At 37.8% G+C, this 20,568-nt stretch overlaps 1 protein-coding gene across 2 annotated transcripts; it reads left to right on the top strand.

Annotated features, from left to right (window-relative positions):
* The first annotated feature begins 4,479 nt into the window (after positions 1-4,479).
* On the top strand, positions 4,480-20,084 carry acp2 (acid phosphatase 2, lysosomal). 2 transcript variants are annotated; one of them, XM_041782184.1, is made up of 14 exons: positions 4,491-4,624; positions 9,353-9,422; positions 9,743-9,838; positions 10,034-10,120; positions 10,371-10,431; positions 10,508-10,599; positions 10,686-10,784; positions 10,943-11,032; positions 12,712-12,795; positions 13,604-13,652; positions 13,992-14,080; positions 15,357-15,463; positions 17,982-18,157; positions 18,239-20,084. In XM_041782184.1, the coding sequence occupies exons 4-14, from the start codon at positions 10,040-10,042 to the stop codon at positions 18,382-18,384; spliced, it is 1,074 nt and encodes a 357-aa protein (XP_041638118.1). In that variant the 5' UTR covers positions 4,491-4,624; positions 9,353-9,422; positions 9,743-9,838; positions 10,034-10,039; the 3' UTR covers positions 18,385-20,084. The 2 variants fall into 2 exon arrangements, with proteins under 2 accessions (XP_041638116.1, XP_041638118.1); XM_041782182.1 differs by lacking the exon at positions 9,353-9,422 and having other exon boundaries at positions 4,480-4,624.
* The last annotated feature ends 484 nt before the right edge of the window (positions 20,085-20,568 follow it).

Here is a 20,568-nt window from a genome sequence, read left to right as displayed (position 1 = left end):
CAAAGCCAAGTAACAAAGTCCCAGAGGGTGAAATCAGGAATACTAGGACATTTTTGGAATTTCTGTCTACTTGCTTGCCAAAGGAAAAAGTCCAGTGCATGTCTGAAGCCACAAAGATGCTACCTTAACATTTCAGGAGAAAACTAGGTTTGAGAGAGGAACAGGGGGTAACATCAGGGTGATAGTGCAACATGTTTTATTTAGGTAAGGTCATATTGGTTTAAATTCTCTTTTGGATAGCTAGCAGTTAGCATAAGGCCAAATCCTTGTTGTCCATTAATATTTCTGGGGTTGTCTAAGGGTGTGCACACATTAAGACATTGAGAACCACTAATTAAGAGAATAAACACAAATGTTGGTTTCACACAGTTGTTTATTTCTTTATGTTCAAAGTAGTTTTAGCAAAAGATTAAGAAAATTAGGACCAATAGGATGTTCAGTTTGAGTATTTTCCCATTTTCTATGTTTTTCATTACTTCCTTTGTTGTAACACTATTAGTATGCCAACATTTTCACACATTTGACCATATCAGATCAGAGACTGCCCAGCAGGTCGCTTTTCTATCTTGTAAAAAATATCTTATATGGTTTAGCATCTAGTTGTACAGTGTCCATAAAAAAGTATTCACCCCTTTGTTTGTTAAATCAATCATGATCAATATATTTGATTTTTTTAACAAAAAAAAAAAAGTAAAAAACATTCATTTTACCCCCTACCTATTCAGAGCTGAGAGGCTTCCCCACAGCATGATGCTGCCACCACCATGCTTCACAGTGGGGATGGTGTGTTTATGGCTTGTAAAAAATCAATTACAAGAAGATGGTATAAACCTTAGCGTCCAAACTTTAAGGAATGGATGGAAGTAGAAACTGAAATGTACAAAATGGAAAAGATTGCTTTTTCACTGAGACTAAAAGGAGCAACTTTTGCTAAGAAGTGGTTTAAGTGGACCACCCTCTTTGGGTGGATGGGATAGCAAAAATGCAAACAAATGCCCAAAACAAAAACCATAACTTTTAATCAATGTCCTGGTTTTGCTGCATTACTTTGAAATTAATATTAAAAGAACAGCAAATTTATCAGCTTTGAGAATTTGCAGTATTTATTTTTGTAATTTACTCACCTCAAGAATCTTGGAGTTACCCTCCTGTTTTCCCAATCACCCCGAATTCACCCTATTAGCAGAAAGAGTGGGGATAATAACAAATACTCATTATAGCAGGTAGCAACAGTTTAAGTCTGCTCTTTGCCCATTTTAACTTGTTTGATTGCATTTTAGCAACTTCTTTCAAAGTAGTAAACTGATAACTGTTCATTATGTCTAAATAGTTGTAGTGGAGAAGTTTAATTACATCAAACTGACTTTCTAGAGTCAGTAGTTAAACATCAGTTAAAACTGTGCTATGCTATGCTATGTACCTTTGAGCATGGACAAGCTTCAGAGTCAGAGTTCATATCTATGGTGTTACTAACTGATAATAAAAATGTTTCTTCTGTGCTCTGAAAAGGCTAGAGACTATTAATTAAAAAGTTTTAGTAGTAATTTAGTTTAACCTTTTAGCTGATGTTTCCACAGGTCAGTGACTAGCTTGTTTTGCTAGCTAAAGGAGGCTAATACTTCAGCATGGCTAGCATCAGAGTGATAAGATGTAACTTGCTCTACCTCATCTTACATAAAGTAGTTTGTTTCATCTGCACTTTATTCCAATAATATTGCCGACTAATTACAGCTCTATAAAGTGAATATTTGTTTTGAAGTTGTTTAACTACGTTGAATGAAGAGTTAAGTGCTAAATGGCAGCTGCAGCTTTGCTATGCTAGGTAACGGTTTTTAACTTTAAGCAGGATAAACTTCACGTGTTCTTTAGTTTTCCTGGTTGAATTAAGCTTAAAATTATTTTGTAAAACACAAAAGTGAGTGGGTATCGCAATAGATTGCTTTCTTTGGCTCCTTTATCGCCTAATTCAATGTTTTATTTTTATTGCATTTTTATTTCTTTTTTTTAATCTGTGCAGTATCAATTAATCAGCCCTTGATAATGCTGATATCTTACATTTTGGAAGGTACCATTTTCAATAGAGTTTTGAAATTTTAACATCAGAAGTTGTAACGTAAAAAAAAAAAAAAAAAAAAAACTCTGCATCCCTGAGTATGTACTAAGAGTGTTGGTGACCAAAAATGCCCCATTGAAACCTAACTTTCAATCCCATGGCAGTTAAAAAATAATAGCTATTTTTAAAAAGCTTGCATTTTATAATAAGGCTTTTATTTTGGAGTCATCATCACTTCAAATTTCCTGTTTTTCTATTTGTCACCAAATGTCCAATATTTAGCATATTATGTGCTTTTTTTCCTGGTTTCTTGTTTGGGCTCTGGTGTAAATATTTATTAAAATCTTAAAATTTGGGCAAATAAGATCTCATTATACACATATTGAAGGCTGAGATAATACCCTTTGAAGAAATCCAATTTTCCTATAGTTTGAGAGAGATATTTAATTTTTTGTTCATTTTCCAATCCAAAAATCAGGTTTCTGCGCTAAACTGACATTGATAAGGTTACATTTCTAGAACCTCATCAATAGTTGATATTTATGATCAGGTCTGATCTGGATTGTGAGAAGTAATGTAAAAAAAATCCTAAAAAATTAATGTGTATTATTGTTATTATAAATGTACAGTGTCATTTTTGTCAAGAACAGCCTGAGTGTAAAAATGTATTAAAATCTCAAAAAAGAAAAAAAAAAAAAAAAAAAAATCAATGCAGAAAAATCAAAGTTGTTGCTCATTATTAACATACTCAAAGCTTCAAGGAAATTCAGTTTTCATGGAGAATAAGAAAAATATTTAATTTTTGTGTGTGTTTTTACATCACAAACACAAGGGTTTTGCACTTTAACTGACATTTAAAAGGTTAAATATCCAAAACCCATTAAAATTTGATATTTATGATCAAGCCATATCTTGATTTTAAAAATTAATGCAAAAGAAGAAGAAGATACAAATATATATTTAATTGTATTGCCATTTACGTATGCTGCCACTTTTGGTCAGGAACACCCTGAATGTAACAATTTCTTTTACACCATCTGAAGGTTAAAGAAGGTGATACAGCCCTCCTGGTTTTATTGTATTAGATCTTTATTTTTTAGAAAGTTAGAATCACTGAGTTTCAAAGTCTCATAAATAAGACAACAGGGTGTAACAACAGCAGAAAAACACCACAAAGCTGTCTTAAGCAAATGCTCCCTCTGAAGTTTATCTGCCCTTTCTTTAGTCTACTGTACAGCAAAACATGCAGGTCAGACAAAAGCTTGTTATTGTACTTTAAATTATTAAGATATGTTACAGGGCTAATCCTTCATCTTTGGCACAACGCATCATCATATAACCTAGAAAGAGCACCGAAAAACAAAATCATACCATGTAAAGGCAAAGACATTGTTGTGTTAATGAAAATGGGTAGATTAAGATCAGATTTCCCGGTAGGATGTAGGCTTAGTGTTCCTTGTTGCCTTGCCCTTATAGCATGAAGCTGCTTCTTGTAAACACATTCAGATCAGCAGAGCAGAGTTATAGGAACGGCCAGCTAATAACAGAAAAATCACCGAATATTTCATGAAGCAACACTGAACTCTAGTGGCGGAAGTGGAAAACAGCAATCACACAGGTGTAAAAACATTATTTTGACCTCTGTGTTCTGGGAATTGTTTATGAAAGCCAATTTCTTCACAGAAATGAAATAAAAAGAACAAAGATTAGGGTTTTATGGTCATTAGATTTTAATGAATTATGTTCGGGGAAAACCCTGATTGCTAAAATTATCATTGACTCAAATATTCATTTGAGTTAGATATTACTGGGCTGTTTATTCATCTACTCAAGTCAATTATTAGCTTATTTGAATTTGACAGGCCACACTTTATTTTCTAACAGAAAAGCTGTTCTAAATAAGGATAGTCTTTCATCTAGTTTTTGGACGTCCTCTAAGAACACGGGCAAAATACAGTTTGAATTGAGTGAAAATAAAGTTAATACCGAAAAAGGATGTTGCTCTTTTTATACTCTGTGGTTGCAGCTTGTGAATGTGTTAAAATTTATTTTACATTAGCTGAGAAATATTCCGGACTGTTGACAACTACGCACACAGCTTGGACGTCCGTCACTTCCGTTTTTCCCCTTTTAAATCAAGCTAGCCAACGACACGCAAGCTACCCATTTCAAAATAAAACTCCTGCTAACAAGAATGAGTCATTTTCACTAAGAAGTGACAGATATTCGCCTGAAAATTCGGGAATACATGACAAATAAGAAGTTGTTACACATAGCTCAGTAAATTATTCCTTTACCTTCATTACTGCTGTTTTTTTGTAAGTAGATATGGCGGCCACATTTTATGCTTGAGCTTCCGGTATAGCCCTGCGTGACCCAACAATGGCGAACTTGACGCGACTTCCAAGACAACCCAAGCTAGGAAAGCCACTTTCGACTATCTTGGGTTAGCAATAATAGGTTAGCCCTCCAGACGGAGACATGGTGACTGTTTCATCGCTGTTTCTTTTAACTGTGGGGTTTCTCTTTGGAGAAATTGCGGCACAAGGAAAGCTGGTTTACGTGACTGTGGTGAGTAGTTGTTTCAATGTTGTACAACGCTACATTAGCTGTGTTAACGGCTGTGGCAAGTCGGCTCTCTTCTCTATGGAGTGGATGGACGCTAACGGAAAGACGTTAAAAATTGTAACCGTTTTAAGTTTTTATTGTCCTAGCAGTCCACATATTTGTTATTCTTCATATAAATTAAGTCTGTCAGTCATATTTAGGTATTCCAGTTTATTCGGCTCATTTATAATTCATCTAGCAGCCTTAATTTGCCTAAATAAGCACATTTTGTGTTTGTTGTAACCGCTTGACCGCAGTACACTGGGTTTGTAATTAGGAACTAGACTAGCTGACACTTTAAATTCATCAAATGACCTGTGAGCGCTCATGTTTAGGCTCTACTCCTTTCAGAAATGCCACTTTAAATGCAACCTTTAACCTGCTAAACCTGTTTTATTGCCAGTTTCAGCTTTGCTAAACATTGGAAATAAAATTGTCACTATCATGAACTCATCCTGTCAGGTGACTGGTCAGTAGTATTTACAATAACACTTTGGAATTGCACAGGTTTTTTACATGGTTATTGTAGCTTCTAAAGCATTTCTGCCAGTTTATATTGTTTCAGTTCTGCTCAGTCCTCACTGAATGCATAGATTAAAGAGGTGCATGCCAAGGTATTTACAGATGCAGCTGCCCTGCTATGAACCGGTTCTCAGCATGAGGAAGACCTACATTCTGCAGGAAGATACCCAGGTTATTCAGGGCCACTAAAGCCATTGGCATGCCTCTTAAACAATGAGGCATACAGTAGATGTGCATCATTGCAATATGACACCTTAGTGACAAGTAAACTAGAAGATCTGAACTCAGGGTTGTGTCCTGAAGTAGTGTGACAATTTTGTGGGTTTAAAACCGGATGTTAGTTGATTTATAGCTGCTTAAAATGTTGAATCCACTTAAGGTTATGCCTATATTTAGTATAAACCAGCATCAAGCATCACCTCCAGCCTAAGTGCACACACTAGGGCACATTTGCATGGTGTCTTTCCTACTTAAGGTCCAGTTAAAGTCTTCATGAATGTCCTCAGTCTAATATTTCCCTATGCAAAGAAAAAAAATGCCTGCCGGATGTAGATAATGTCATGCTGCAAACTTAGAAATAACACCAGCAAGCTGCAAGCACTGCCCTGAATTGCTGATAGAATGTGTGCTGCACTTTCTTTCTTGTATACTTAGGATATTTTTAGAGCCTTACCGCAATAATTTAGAGCAATATATTCCCAGATTTTTGAAAAATGTAACATTATTTCATTAATGTGAAATCCTAGCTTGCCTGATAGGGTTTGGAGCATTTTTCCTGCCCTTATTCCTTTCCTTTCTCTGGCATCACAGACATGGAATCTGTCACACATGTGGGAATTTAAATTAAGTTAGCTGCAGTCATGTCTCCCCTTGTTAAAGCTATGAATTTGCGTGTCTTGCATGTCACTGTGTTGAAGTCTGATGCTGAAAAGAAGGTCAGATCTTCTAAAATAAAAGCTAACTTTCGCTTTAGGTGCTATTAAGAGAGCTGAAGCCTATTCTTGCTGTCATTCTTAGAAAGGGTTACCGAGCTGCCGGCTTGATAGCCATTAATGGATCATACTGTGGACAAGATTAGAAGTTTTAAAGGGATAATCCAGCCTGTAAATAGAGTTTACACACTTTTTCTGCTATTTTAGTCAGATCAGTCATGCATTCACTTCACCCAGGACAACCATAAACACACCTCTCTTAAGTTGCTCACAGAAGGAAACCTGAAACCAATTCACTTGAATGGCAAGACTGTTTGTTGGCTTCCAGTATTTAGGCCTTATCAACCGACGCAGCAAAGGTTCACAGCGTTGGTTCTGCATTTGCTATGAAAAGGAGCGGTTTCAAGAAAGGAAGTCAATTGACTTCCTTTTTTTTTGTTTGCTTGATGCAAGAGTAGTTTAAGCCTTAAGAGGTGACAATTCTTGAAACCTCAATTCCAAAAAAGATGGAACGTTGTATAAATTGTAAATAAAAACTAGATCAAGATTGCAATTTCAGCTGAAATTGCATGGGGACGAATTGTGGAAGAACTGCTGAGAATAGCCAAAAGCACAAAAATAGCTGAAAATAGCATAAAATAAAATAAAATGGCACAAAAGTAGCTGAAAATGGCATTCAGTAGTAGGGGTGAGTATTGGCAAGAACCTCACGATACGATACGCATCACGATACTTGGGTCACGATACGATAGTATCACGATATATCAGGATATGATATTGTGATATATTGCAATATTCTACACCGTTAACTAAGAGAAATATAGAAATCGGCACTTATATAGCTTATATATAGCCATCTACCGCAATGGAGGTGCAGAAGTCGTATTTTGCTAACAACTCAGCTAAAATATGATTTTTTATTTTTTACAAAAAAATCGATATTAAGAGTTGAAGTATCGATAATGTATCGGATGTCAAAGTATCGCGATATATTGCCGTATCGATATTTTTCACAGCTCTATTCAATAGCTCAAAAAAGGATAAACAATAGCTGAAAGTCACCTTAAAAAGCTGAAAATAGCCTTTAAACAGCTGAAAATAGCATTAAAATAGCTGAAAATAGCATAAAAATAGCTGATTTTGGTCTAAAATTCACTGAAAATTGCATCCAATGGCTGAAAAAGCATAGAAATAGCTGAAAATAGCTATATTTTAAAAATGATAAAGGTTAGAAATGAGACAATACAGCAGTCAAATGACGAAGAAACTGAATTTTTTAAAGTTTAGGCTAAATGGTGTTGATACGTTTAAGTATGAAAGAGGAGGTCACCAGCGTGGAAGAAGAATAATAAACAAGATGGCCGATGTGAACATCAATAGTGTGGATGCTCAGCATCCTCACTAATGAAAGCAACTATTTGTAAATCTTTTAACCATATATGCTGTTAAATAGCTCACAACGACACCATACTTACTGTTTGAAATTGTGTGTGTGTTTTTTTAATATGCTCATTCTGAAATTGACAGCTGCAACACATTTCAAAGAAGTTGGGACAGCCACATATGTGTCACAACCTCTACTTCACTTTGGTTGTGCTTGGCCCTACACACTAGTGTTTGTGAATTTGATTTAGGCTAAGTCAGTTGAGGTATTTTCCAAATGAGAGAAAAGGCTTGAAATTTGGAAACACGGTATTCAATTAAATTTCAAAGTAGGTCTGAGTGCCGTGCAACCCTGGATGGTCCAGATGGATGGAGTAGTGGATGGTTGGTGGTTGGCCACCATGTCCCAACAAGGCTGCGACGTCCGCAAGGAGGTGGCAGAGTCATGTTTTGGGCCAGAATCATGTTGAAAGAGCTGGTAGGTTCCTTTAGGGGACCTACCAGCGTGAAAATGACCTCGGCTAAGTATATAGAGTTTCGGACTGACCACTTTCTTCCAATGTACAAAAAGAAGAACAGTGCCTTCCATAGCAAAATTATCTTCATTCATGACAATGCACCATCTCATGCTACAAAGAATACCTTTGCATCATTGGCTACTATGGGCATAAAATTAGAGAAACTCATGGTGTTGGTCATTATTGGTAACTCATGGATGATATGATTATGAGACCGATAACAGATATTTGGAACCAATATTGATTTATCATTATCGGTAAAATGAAGTGCCGATATGGATAGGCTAATCGGCCAGGCTGACATTTGGTCAACCCTTGTCTCAAACAATTGCTAATGTAGTTCAAGCAAATCATAGCATGCCACAGTTGACCATAATCATATGAAACTTTTTCACAATAAATAATTGCTTGTGAAAATGCAGAGCAGCTGGTATCTTTGGAAAACTACTTGCCATAGTGGCTTATGGGTAAAAAGTTGATATAAAGCCCTGAAAGGAGGACTCCTGAAATGCTCTGCCATTCACACTCAGTGATGTCAGGCTCTCCATTTTGTGAAAGACTGTGGGCAAATAGTCCAACAGTTTATAAACGACAGTCCTAGACGTGGAACTGCAGGGAATGTAGAGATTTCACCATCTACGGGTCATGATATCATCAGAAGGCTAATGACTTTCGATCGTTAAGGTGCCACTGCATTAAAAAGCGCCATCATTCTTTGATGGATATTACGATGTGGTTTCAGGAACACTTCAGAAAACTCTTTCCAGTTAATACAGTTCCTCACTGTCGAGTCCTCCAAGCTAAAGAGAGAATAAACACAGATGTCTATTAACGAAAGCTCAAAAGCCAGCATTTGTGATGGTGTGGGTGTTTTAGTGCCTGTGGCATGGGTTACTTGCACATCCGTGAAGGCACTATGAATACTGAGAGATACAGATTTTAGAGCAGCATCTGCCTCTGTCCAGGTGTCTTTTTCAGGGCTGTCCCTGCTTTTTCAAGAAGACAATGCCAAGCCAAATTCTGAACTAGTTACAACAGCATGGCTTCACTGTAACAGAGCAGTAAGACCGCTCTCCCATTGAAAATAAATGGCACATTATCACATGACAAGAACCCAGCAATGTTGAGCTACTTAAGATGTAGATCAAGTAAAAGTGGAGAGCATTCCACTCCACTTTTAAACAGTGCTGCTCCTTTACCAACTTTTTTTTTAACACATGGCAGGCATCAAATTTGGAATGTGTCCATACATTTTATTTTAGCCATCTGAACTTGCTTACTCTGCAAATTTAAAAATATTTTCTTGTTTTTGTTGTTTTGCAACCCTGAATCTTCAGCTGCCTTTGAGTCTTACACCGTTTGAAGAAGACAGACAACGTCCCTGTCAGCTGACTGGATTTTGAAACGGTCAGATAAACCAGTACAAATGTTCTGTTGACGAGAAGATGAATGAAAAGTAATAAAGACTAAATAAACCACATAGTTCTTGCTAAGACTGATGTCTGCTCTTAAGACGGGCTGAAAATGAGGCGTGTGAAGATGACGGGAAATTAAACTCAAGCCACAATGACATTTAAATTTTTGTTTGCTCACCGCCTTTATACCAGTGTTATCAGGTGGCTGCTGCTTTGGTGAATTCATTGACTTTGTTCCAGCTTTGGGACTGCATAACAACATAGCATACACATATTATGTACACTTAATGGTAATGTCCATTTCTGTTACAGTTGTTTCGACATGGCGACAGGTCACCAGTTAGAGCCTATCCTACAGACCCGTACCAAGAGTCCGCTTGGCCTCAGGGCTTTGGACAGCTCTCACAGGTATCAGTTTTGTCTTTCAGGCGGGCTATATTAGCATTTGACCTGCTTTGGCATGCTTGCCAAATGCCACGTGAAAGCTAATCAAGCTAAATTTAAGACATGGTTGCAACATCACCCCCAATTGGTACTGAGTCCACCAAACTTTATTTGTGACAGTGCCTTCTGATTGATTTTCCTCTATCTGTGTGCTTTCAGGAGGGCATGAGGCAGCACTTCAACCTGGGCCAGTTCTTCAGAGATCGATACAAAGGATTCCTCAACGAGTCCTACGACAGACACGAGGTAAGCCCACTCCCATTTCTACTGCCACACCACAAATCTGAACCCTCACAGACAGGCAATAACACAAAGTTGAAGAGGAAAGATCCCTAGCATGTGGGTGTTAAACAGAGTTCCTGCTGCTGCTGGAATTTGGACATGATGGATGATTAAGAGGCGTCTTCCAGGAGGACGTCCTTACAATGCCTTTCACAGTTTATTGACAAACTCCTAAACGTGTAAATCAACACTTTGGCATCTTGTTTGTCCTCAGATCTCGGTTCGGAGCACTGATTACGATCGCACCCTCATGAGTGCCGAGGCCAACCTTGCAGGTCAGAAATCCTCCTCTGTCCGCCAAAAAATTCCTAGTTGCTTCCTCACATTAAGTGCTTTTAAATTTCTTTTTAGGTCTTTATCCACCTAGTGGTCAGCAGGTCTTCAACCCAAATTTAATCTGGCAGCCGGTACCCGTCCACACGGTCCCACAAAGTGAAGAGAAGGTACAGAAGTAAAGGAAATCCTAAAAAAGTCTTGCTACAGGTGTTTCTACGAAGTTTATTTGAACTTTATGGTCCTTTCTCTCTAGCTTCTCTCCTTTCCAAGAGCGGATTGTCCTCGCTACCAACAGTTGATGAATGAAACAGAGCACACAGAGGAATTTCTTAATGTCACTGCTACATACCAGGTATAATACATGTGTAAAAACGTACAGTTTTTCCTTGAATTAAAGCAGGGAACGTTAATATCACAAGGGGTATCAATTCAACAATCAGCCAGTTTTTAATGATGATTGATGATGATGTAAATCCAAGCATGTGGGTTTAAACATGGTCCTCTCCTCAGGACTTCATTGATTTGGTGAGGAATAAAACAGGACTGAATCATACCAATGTGGAGTCAGTGTGGGGTGTGTATGACACACTGTTCTGTGAGGTAAGAAACACAAACACAATGACATAACAAGAAAAAAGAAATAATCCCTTTTAGATTTCCATGTGATGAAAAGACTTGAATCAAAGAAGAAATATTTGTCAATGAAAAAGCAGGAAGCGTTGCTTTCATAGATAATTCAGAAGATTGACAGAAAAAGCTTTTAAAAATGTGGTGTTTGACGACTAAATTACCATTACTTCTTTGGACATGTTTATTAGGAATGCCTTGATTGTACTGTATGCTGACGAGACACTTATCTACAAGTGAAATTGGCAGATCGTTATTAGTGTTTTTTATGGTTTTGTTCAGTCAACTTAGCTTTGCAGTGCACTGGAACCTCCTTTAGGTGGCAGTGTAACCGTACAAAAGGAGCACAAAAGTCAGCCTTAATCAGCAAACAGCGTAATTTGACTTGTACAACAGAGCAGTGCAAAAACGTCTCAAGTAGACGTGTGGGATAGGACAATCTAAAAGCATGAAGAAATGGAATCTCTCAACAATCTGCCAAAGCTGGAAACTTATGGTTTAGTCCTTCAAATTAACTCTAAAAGCCGATTGTGGAGGTGTTTTGAGTGGGTCACAGCTTTATGCCTGGAAAAAATGAGGGCAAAAGTCTATGAAGCACTAGTGGACTAACATCCTTACATTTTATGTTACACTTTTTACAGTGATAATTGGCAGATTTAAATATTTTCTCAATATTTCAACTCCTTTATTTTGTTTTCTTGGGATACCAAAGATGTTTCTTCCATTGTTATGTGGTAATTCCACAAGATCTCTGAAAAAATGGTGGAAATTTACATACTATGACGGGGAAATGGGATATAAAATGTTTTCCCTCTTTCTTCAGTCATAATTTGATCCATCCAAGATGTTTCTCATTAAATACACATGCATTGTTAATTTTTTTTCTTGAAAATGTGGGTTGTGCGTTGTCACTTAAGATACTGTGGCTAGGCCACTACTCTAAAGTTCTTTCTTGAAACAACTAAAACGCATATATTTTCATGAAATGGCCAGCCTTGCACAAACACGTTTGGTGCGTTTTTAGCCAGCCTGCAGAACTGAAAATAAAAGTCTGATTCTTGTACAGCGCTTGCTGACATCCGCCCTTTCATTTCCTGTCCCAGATGCTAACATGATTTTAGGAAAAAGGGCAAATGAGGCAATTTTCATTATTTATGTTGGGATAGTTTATAACCTGCATGATCATGGTAATTCTTGGTTAAATACGAAGCATTTTGAAGGCACCCCTGATGACTAATTAGTGTTTTGATCTTGTGACTCAGCTGGCTTCACCGATTTTTGCTGACTTTCACACTTGTAGCAGTTTCACATCTGCGTCTGTCTTCAACTCAGCAGGACCACTCACATTCAACACTTAATGTGTATTTCTATTCATTTTCTGGTGTAATATTTACATTAAAAGTTATTTTTCTAGCACAAGCCTGTTATGAAATCAGGTAAACGGTGTCACTGAGGTCAGCTGCAGATTAATGAAGCAAAAGAGTGAGAGATGGTTGAGGGAAGCTACAGTTAGAGCACTGCTGACAAAGAGCAAGCAAGGACAGCAACACAGTTAGTCGACTTAACAGTCTAATGAAGTCTGTCAGACCTTTGATGACCTCTCTCTTTCAATTAATGGTCTTCTATATGATTACTCTTGTGTGTGATTTCAGTCCCGTCACAACAAGACACCTCCAGACTGGGTGACTCCTGAAGTCATAGATAAGCTCCGCTTCCTCAAAGACTTTGGATTTCAGGTAAAAGACCTAGGATGTTTACCTAATACTGATTTTATAAATCATTCATTGTCAATATAATTTGGCTTTTTGACAAAAAATATTTAAAAGAAAAAATCCTTTTTAATATCAACGTGAGAACAGATTTCTACAAAGTAATGTCAATTAAACAAAAATATCCAAGCTAAGATTAGTGTTAATTTCCTCGACTAAAACTATGACTTAAAATGTTCATCAACAGCCTTTTTTCCATGAAAAAAAACTAGACTAAAACTAACAAAAATAGATCTGTGATGACTAAAACTGACAAAAACTAAGGTTTTTTTTGTCGAGAAGACCAAAACTAGACCGAAATGTAATTTAGTTTTCGACAAAATCCGTGATAATTCTCCGCTGTGGGTAAATATGTAGAAAAACAAAACATCTGTATCTATTCTGCCCCTCAGCTGTAGAAAGCAGGGACCCCAGGTTTGGCAGAGTGCATATTACAGTACCATGATTTAGTACCAGATTTAGGCAAGATAAATGCTTGGACTAAAAGCTCAGACTAAAATGTGAGGACTTTTTATGGACTAAAACTAGACTGAAATGTTTTGATTTTTCGTAGACTACAACTGAAAAGGACAGAAATAACTAAAATGTGACTAAAACTAAAATGCATTTCATTTAAAGACTAAAACTAAAATTAAAAGTAGCTGCCAAAATTAACCCTGGGTAAGATAAGTGACTGCATAAATATTCACCCCCTTTAAAGTGATTGACCTAATTCAAGAGTGCAGTGAATGAGTCTCAAGCTATTTTCTGAAGTTTGTTTGTTTAATTGTTTCAGGTTACTTTCGGGGTTCACCAACAACAAGAGAAAAGCCGGCTGCAGGGAGGTGAGTAGTTTGATCGTCACATAAGATCAGAATAACATTCCTTGGGCTGTTTTTATAAAAATTCATACAGTTTCACCTGGTGATTAAAAGATGTTATTTAAATTCTATTTTCTTTTGCTCTTGTCTTATTTCTGTTTTCTCTATCAGTGTGTTGTAATTCCATGTTGGCGAGGTCCCTCTCTCAGTAATTACTACTATATAGGCTTTGGATGAATTGACGAAAATACTTGCTCATAATAAACACAGATTTTTGTTTTAGTCTTTTCTGGGGTTTAAAACATCAGGAAAATGACTGACGATTTGTTTAAAGACTCTAAATGGAGAAAAATGTGCTTTCAGGAATCCTTTTGGGGGAAATCGTGAAGAATCTGACCAAGATGGCCGTCCCAGACCCGAAACACAAACTAAAATTGATGATGCTCTCAGCGGTGAGACATTAGACATTTCTTATGAATGACATAAAGCTCCTTTAGGGGATTTTTGGATGCATAAAAAATGACTATCCATTTCTTAAAAATGTTCATCGTGCCACCTTAAACAAAGGTTTTATGCAGAAATGTTCAAAAAGGCTGTTTTTAGTACTTTTTTGACACCTACCATGCAACAGGCATGGCAGGCAAAAAAAAAAATAACAAAACAAAATCAATGTTTTTTCCAATGATCTCTTTCTTTTGTAGCTCATATAGATCAGTGTTGAATTCAGTGTAATCCATCAATAGCTAAAAAAAATCCCCTCAGGAGCTTAAAGGTACAGTGCTGTGAAAAACTGTTGGCACCTTTCCTGATTTCATATCTTTTTGCATATTTGTAACACTAATTTTTCAGATCATCAAGCAGATTTTAATAATAGACAACAATAATCTGAATAAATACAAAACACAGTTTTTAAATGATGATTTAATTTATTAAGCTAAAAACCCATCCAAACCTGTACCATCCTATGTGAAAAATTAATTCCCCTCTTGTTAAATCCTGAATTAACTTTGACAAACCACATTTTTTGGAAGGCTGAGTTCAATTTCAGTCGCCACACCAGGCCTAACCTGTTGAATCATAAAATCCCTTGAATAGAACCTGTCCGACAAAATGAAGTAGGCTAAAAGATCTCGAAAATGACTGCAGCGAACCACAGTGAGAGCCATTATCCACTTCCCAGGAGTGCCCGGCCTACAAAGTGACTCCAAGAGAGCATGGACAACTCATCCAGGAGGTCAAAAAGAACCTAGAGCAACGTCTTAAGATTCAGCTAAGGTCAAAGTTCATGATTTAACAATAAGAAAGCGACTGGGGAAAAATGGCATCAATGGGAGCGTTCCAAGGCCGAAACTACTGCTGACCAAAATATCACAGAGGCTTGTCTCACATTTGACTAGGTTTTAGAGGGTAAATGACTTTCTCACATAGGGCCAGGTAGGTTTGGATGGCTTTTTCCCTTTTATAAAGGAAATCATCACTTAAACTGCATTTTGGTCTTTATCTGTTATTGACATTTTTTGATGATCTGAAACATGTAAGTGTGACAAAAGTGCAAAAGCATTAGACGATTCTTTGTTTTTTTCCTTTAAACAAAGCAATCTGTTTCCCCCTTTTTAGGTCCTTGTGCTAAGCTAAGCTAACTGCTCCTTGCTTTATAATTAATATACCAGAGGTGCACACGCCCTGTCAATATATCTTCATTTTAATGTGTGTGTGTGTGTTTAACAGCATGACACGACTGTCGCCGCCCTCCAGTCCAGCCTCAATTTGTTCAACGGAAAGCAGCCGCCATACGCCTCCTGTCACATGTTTGAGCTGTACAGGGATGAGAACGGGTAAAACACACACCCTAACACTAACACACACAGTAGATGATACTGTAAACACTCAAATTTAATACTGAATTACAGAACAAGAATAAGGAAGTGGTAACAGACAGAGAGGAAACATTCTGAGGCAGGTTATCAGATCAGGCTTTAATGTCATTTCATTAATCTAAAATGGGAACTACTGAGGTATTCAGGTCAAGAAGAGGGGTCGGTTTTTCTGATAGTGTGTTACACAGAATCTTTTAAGCAAGGGAGGCCCAGTGACCTTGATCTTGAGCTCTAGTCAAGATCAAGGTCTAGAATGTACGACATGCATTGATGATATCAGTGCGTGTTTGTTTTATCAGTAGCATAGGTGCTAGCATCCTGGCTAACAGTTCCCTCATTTTGGAGATGAAAGTGTGTCAAACTATTATTGGGTTCTAATATTGACAGGAACTATTTGCACCAGTTTTTAACCGCTTTTCCCGCCCAATTTTACAACTATTATTTGCCACTTTTTATCAATTTTGTGCAGTTTTCACCCATGTTGTCCCTTTTTACCCATTCTTGCCACTTCACACCACTTTTGCCACATTTGAACCTGTTTGGACCACTTTATAATGTCATTTCACCACTGTTTCTGCCAATTTTGTATACTTTCAAGCCATTTTGTCTCTTTTAAACCCTTTCCACTACTTTTTCTGCACATTTTCGCCACTTTCCACCATTTGTTTTCTCAGTTGACCCATTATTGCCACTGTTAACCCCTTTTCACTGCTTTTTGCACCCATTTGAACCAAATTCCACCATTTTTTTACCAATTTAACCAATGTCTGCTTCTTTCTGCCTCAGTTGACCCAATTTTTCCAGTTGGAATCAATTTTTGCCCATCCTCACCACCATTTCTGCCACCCTCAAGCCAATATTGCCACTGTAAACCCCTTTTACCACTTGTTTTGCCCATTTTTACCAATTTAACCCATGTGCCACTCTCCACCTATTTTCTGCCTCAGTAAATCCCAGTTAGAACCAATTTTTCTCACTTTCTTATCCCTTTTCAACACATTTTCCACCCATTTTTGACACTTTAAACATCCTTCTGCAACTTTTTAAGCACATTCTCAAACTTTTATGCCAGTTTCCGCCACCGTTGAGCCAAGATTGCCACTCTAAACCCCTTTTATCACACTTTTACCACTTGAACCCATTTTGACTACTTTTTGCCACTTATATCTAATTTTTGCCACTTGTAATCCATTTCTGTTACTTTTAAAATTTCCATTTCACCACAGTTTCCGCCCATTTTGCCTTTTTTTAAACCCATTTTAATTCTGTTTTTAAGAAAATGGAATTTCATTTTTAAGATGGCTATATACCTCAGCAAAAATGAAAAACACAAAAGACATTTGTTGCTTTGGTAAGAGTGGGTATTATTCCAGTAAAAAAATGAATATGGTTATCAAAGATTAACTTAAGCATGGACCATAATTTTACTGACTCCATGGGCCCCCAGTCTGGCTTGGTCCCAGAAAGTTCTCCCCTCTATCCCCTCTGAGTGGCAGCCTTGTCTGCACAAGACTGTTCTTGAATGTGCATGGCTGTGTTTAACCACCTTCAGGAACAGTGGGGGTCCCTGGTCTTTGCTTTATTTTGGGGTGGCAGGCTGAAAAATGTGAGAACCCCTGGGCTAGATAACACCAGACTGTAAACAGTCTTAATCTGCTGTGCTGGATTACATTTGCTTGTTTATCAAAACGTTATAATGAATGATAGCTTGATGCTAGTGCTAACAGCAGTTACTCACCAGGTTGCTGCTACTTCTCCCAGACATTTCCCAGCTCTTTTGCTTCGCCATTTGGTTTGTTTACATTTGTGACTGTTGAGAGTCCTCTGTGTTCTTGTTGCTAAATGTCACTGATTTCACAGAACAAATCATAGAGGCAGACCAAAATCAAGCATGCTAGATTTTCTATCATGCTCTTGATTCAGTAAAACATTACATAAGATTACCGACAGCCAGGTGTTTTAGGGCCTATGGGTCAAGTGCGCCACTAGATCCCTGAGACATGCAGGTAAAATTGCAGGTGACCCCTCGATTCTGATTCTGAAAATCCTACGACACTTGGGTCAGGCTAAAATCATGTTGAAGACATGTAATGACCTCGGCTTAAGCCTTTCAGGAGTTGGCCTTTTATACCCAGTCATGGTGCTATCACCTGCTACCAATTAACACACCTACCTGTGGAATATTCCAGGTGTTTTTGAGCATTTCCCCTACTTTCCAAGTCTTTTCTTGTTCCTGTTCCAACTTTTTTGGAACACGATCCAGGCATCAACTTCAGAATGTGTGCATAGTTCCAAAAACTCACAAATCACAGATTGTGTCTTAGCATTGGTTATTGATGGTGACTGATCAGTCCTTTTATCCTTCGTTTTCATCCTATTTTGCCCTCAAAACTGCTTTAAATTGACATGAAACATCTTTCCTAGCTGTCCTAGGTGGTAAAACTTGAGGGATGTAACCCTTGTCTGTATCTTTCAGCTCTTCTACAGTGCTGATGTTCTTCCGGAATGACAGCACAGTGGACCCGTACCCCCTAACACTGCCAGGCTGCTCCCTTCACTGCCCTCTAGAGGACTTTGTGAGAATTACAAAGCTCTCCATTTCAGACGACAGGGACAAGGAGTGTCAGCTGCCTTCACAAGGCAGAGATACAGGTGACACTAAAACTCTTAATTTAAAAGGAAAAAAATTCTGTTGCTTTATTTCTTCATCATTTTTTTGCTTTCCATCCTCAGAGGTCATCATCAGCCTGGCACTGTCCGGCTGTCTGCTCCTCCTCCTCATCTCCCTCCTCCTTGGCGTCATCTGTTGGCAGAAGGAGCCAATGAGCAACAGGGGGTACCAGCACGTGATCAACCAGGAAGTGGGCGAGGAGTCCTGACAGGAGTGCAGACTCCTCCCTCGAAGATCGACGAGCCTCGTGTCGTGGGACAGCAGCGATGACGGTGAACTGTGAGACACTCTTTGATGGTTTCATCGACACTTTGGGATCGAGATGCACCTTGATTCAGCTTTTCTTTCCAAACAGCAAGGGTTTTTTTTTGTGACAAACAGACCCTGCTTTTTTGGGTTAGAGGGAAGGAATGCACAAATATGCCAAGTTTTAAGAAGTTTTCATAGTGCTCTAAGTTTTTTACACAATAGCTGGGACATTTATAGAGGGACCAGGAAACAGCAGCAAAATCTTGGTGTTGCTTGGTTGGGGTTTTTAAAGTGTATTTTTTTGGCTGCAAAAGTCAAGGTCAACAATGAAAAAGTCTTTTCTGTAGACAACTTTTTCCCTTGGTGTGTTTTTTTCACAAAGCAAGGCTGAATTTTTCTAACACATGTCACAAACAGCCTAATAAAAGCTTCTGTGAGGAACTTTTTTGTGTCAGATTTGGAGCCCCCTGTGGACGAAGCAGTACCTCCAACCTCTGCAGGCTTTGTCACACCTTCTTAATCCGTGTTTCTGCCTAAAAATATTTTTAAAAGAAGGTCTTTTTGGCGACATCTTCCCTGCAACAACAAGACATACATGGGGGCTCGTCCGGGACTTGAACCCAGCAATGCACATAAAAAATAACCTACAAATGTTTAATCTTCATCCTGATAGTCTTGTTTTTTTTCTGGGTCATAAAGAAATGTCAATGTTAATTTCTGTTAAAACCTCCACTACAACTTTTAAAAGATTAACTAAAATATCCTAAAATATGTCACTACTGAATCTCAGTCCAGGACTGCTGTGTTCACAGGTACCTAATGTTATCAGATCGCTTTTAATGAGCAAAAATATGTCTTTTTTGTGATTATAAATAATTGTAAATGTCCACATGTAAGTTTACATGTAGATATGTTTCTCCAGAAATCTTTTTTACAGTGTATATATGCTGATTGTGTGGCCTAAGAACCGAAATGCCTTAAATATTTGTAATAATGTTTTGATTTTGATTTTAAAGAAACTCTGTTAATTAAGACACGCTGACCTTATTTGATTGGTGTTGATAACTGTATGTGATGACGCTACAAGTATAAGGGGTTCCAACATGAATTCATAAAGGTCAGCGTGACTTTATATGTTCTTTTAAGAATCTTCAGGGGAATTTTAAGTGTTTTAATTTGATCCAAGGGAGCTGCAGTTTGTCGTTTCTGAGGTTTCCTTTCAGCAAGATGTGAAACTAGCAGCTCACTGTTGGCTTTGCTGAGCATGGCCTCTGAGCTCTAAAGAAGGACCTAACAGAATCACTGACTTTCATTTCATGTCAACAGGAAGTTTATCGGAAAGCTGGAAACTTTGTTTTCTTTTAGCCTTTTTTTCTTAACCTCAGCTTTGAATTGTTCAAGAAATAAAAAAATCTGTTTGGTCTTTTTACTCATTTTAATTGTTGGCTCTGTGAACTCAAGCTTTTTGAATCCAAATGCAGGTATAATAAGGATTTCAGACTTTGATTTACAAGGAGGGAATGTAACAGTAATCACAACATGCTCTCTAAGCCTGTTTTGCTGCACTAATTGTCATTTAAATTTCATGTCATGCTGTGTAAAATGATTGATTGTATGAGTGTGTGGTACGCGGTGCTTACCATTGCATTTTTTCAATAAATGATCAATCATTAAAACTTAAGTCTGAAATGTGGAGCAATCCGGGTCAATCAAATGAGTGCTTTTGCTATTTTTTTATCCTCAGACAAGAAAATGGTACCCATTCTACCCTCCCAGCTAAGACAAAAATGAAACTATAAAATATTAAAAGTACAGTGATAGTAGTTGGATATATCCCCAGGTGAAGATAGTTCACCACCAGCTTCTTAAAGTGTGTTTGCAGAGAGAGACCTGCTAAAAATTAGGCTATGTTTTGCAGTCAGCCTGCCAGCTGCCCTCTTGACTCAGTCCGGATGTCTCTCATAAACTTGTTAACCAGTGAATTCAGCCACATGACCTCCACTAGAGTTCATTAGGTGCATATTTGTTCTTTTGCCTAAGTAATGTTCATGAGTCTGAACCTACGATAGCCAGGGGGAAGGGAGCATGGTGTTTTAGGGTTGTCCTTCCACCTGTACAGCCATTTGGGCAATTCTGAAAATCT

The sequence above is a fragment of the Cheilinus undulatus genome, linkage group 24 (assembly GCF_018320785.1).
Source record: "Cheilinus undulatus linkage group 24, ASM1832078v1, whole genome shotgun sequence".
NCBI lineage: Eukaryota > Metazoa > Chordata > Actinopteri > Labriformes > Labridae > Cheilinus > Cheilinus undulatus.
This window is presented reverse-complemented; position numbering and strand designations above follow the sequence as displayed.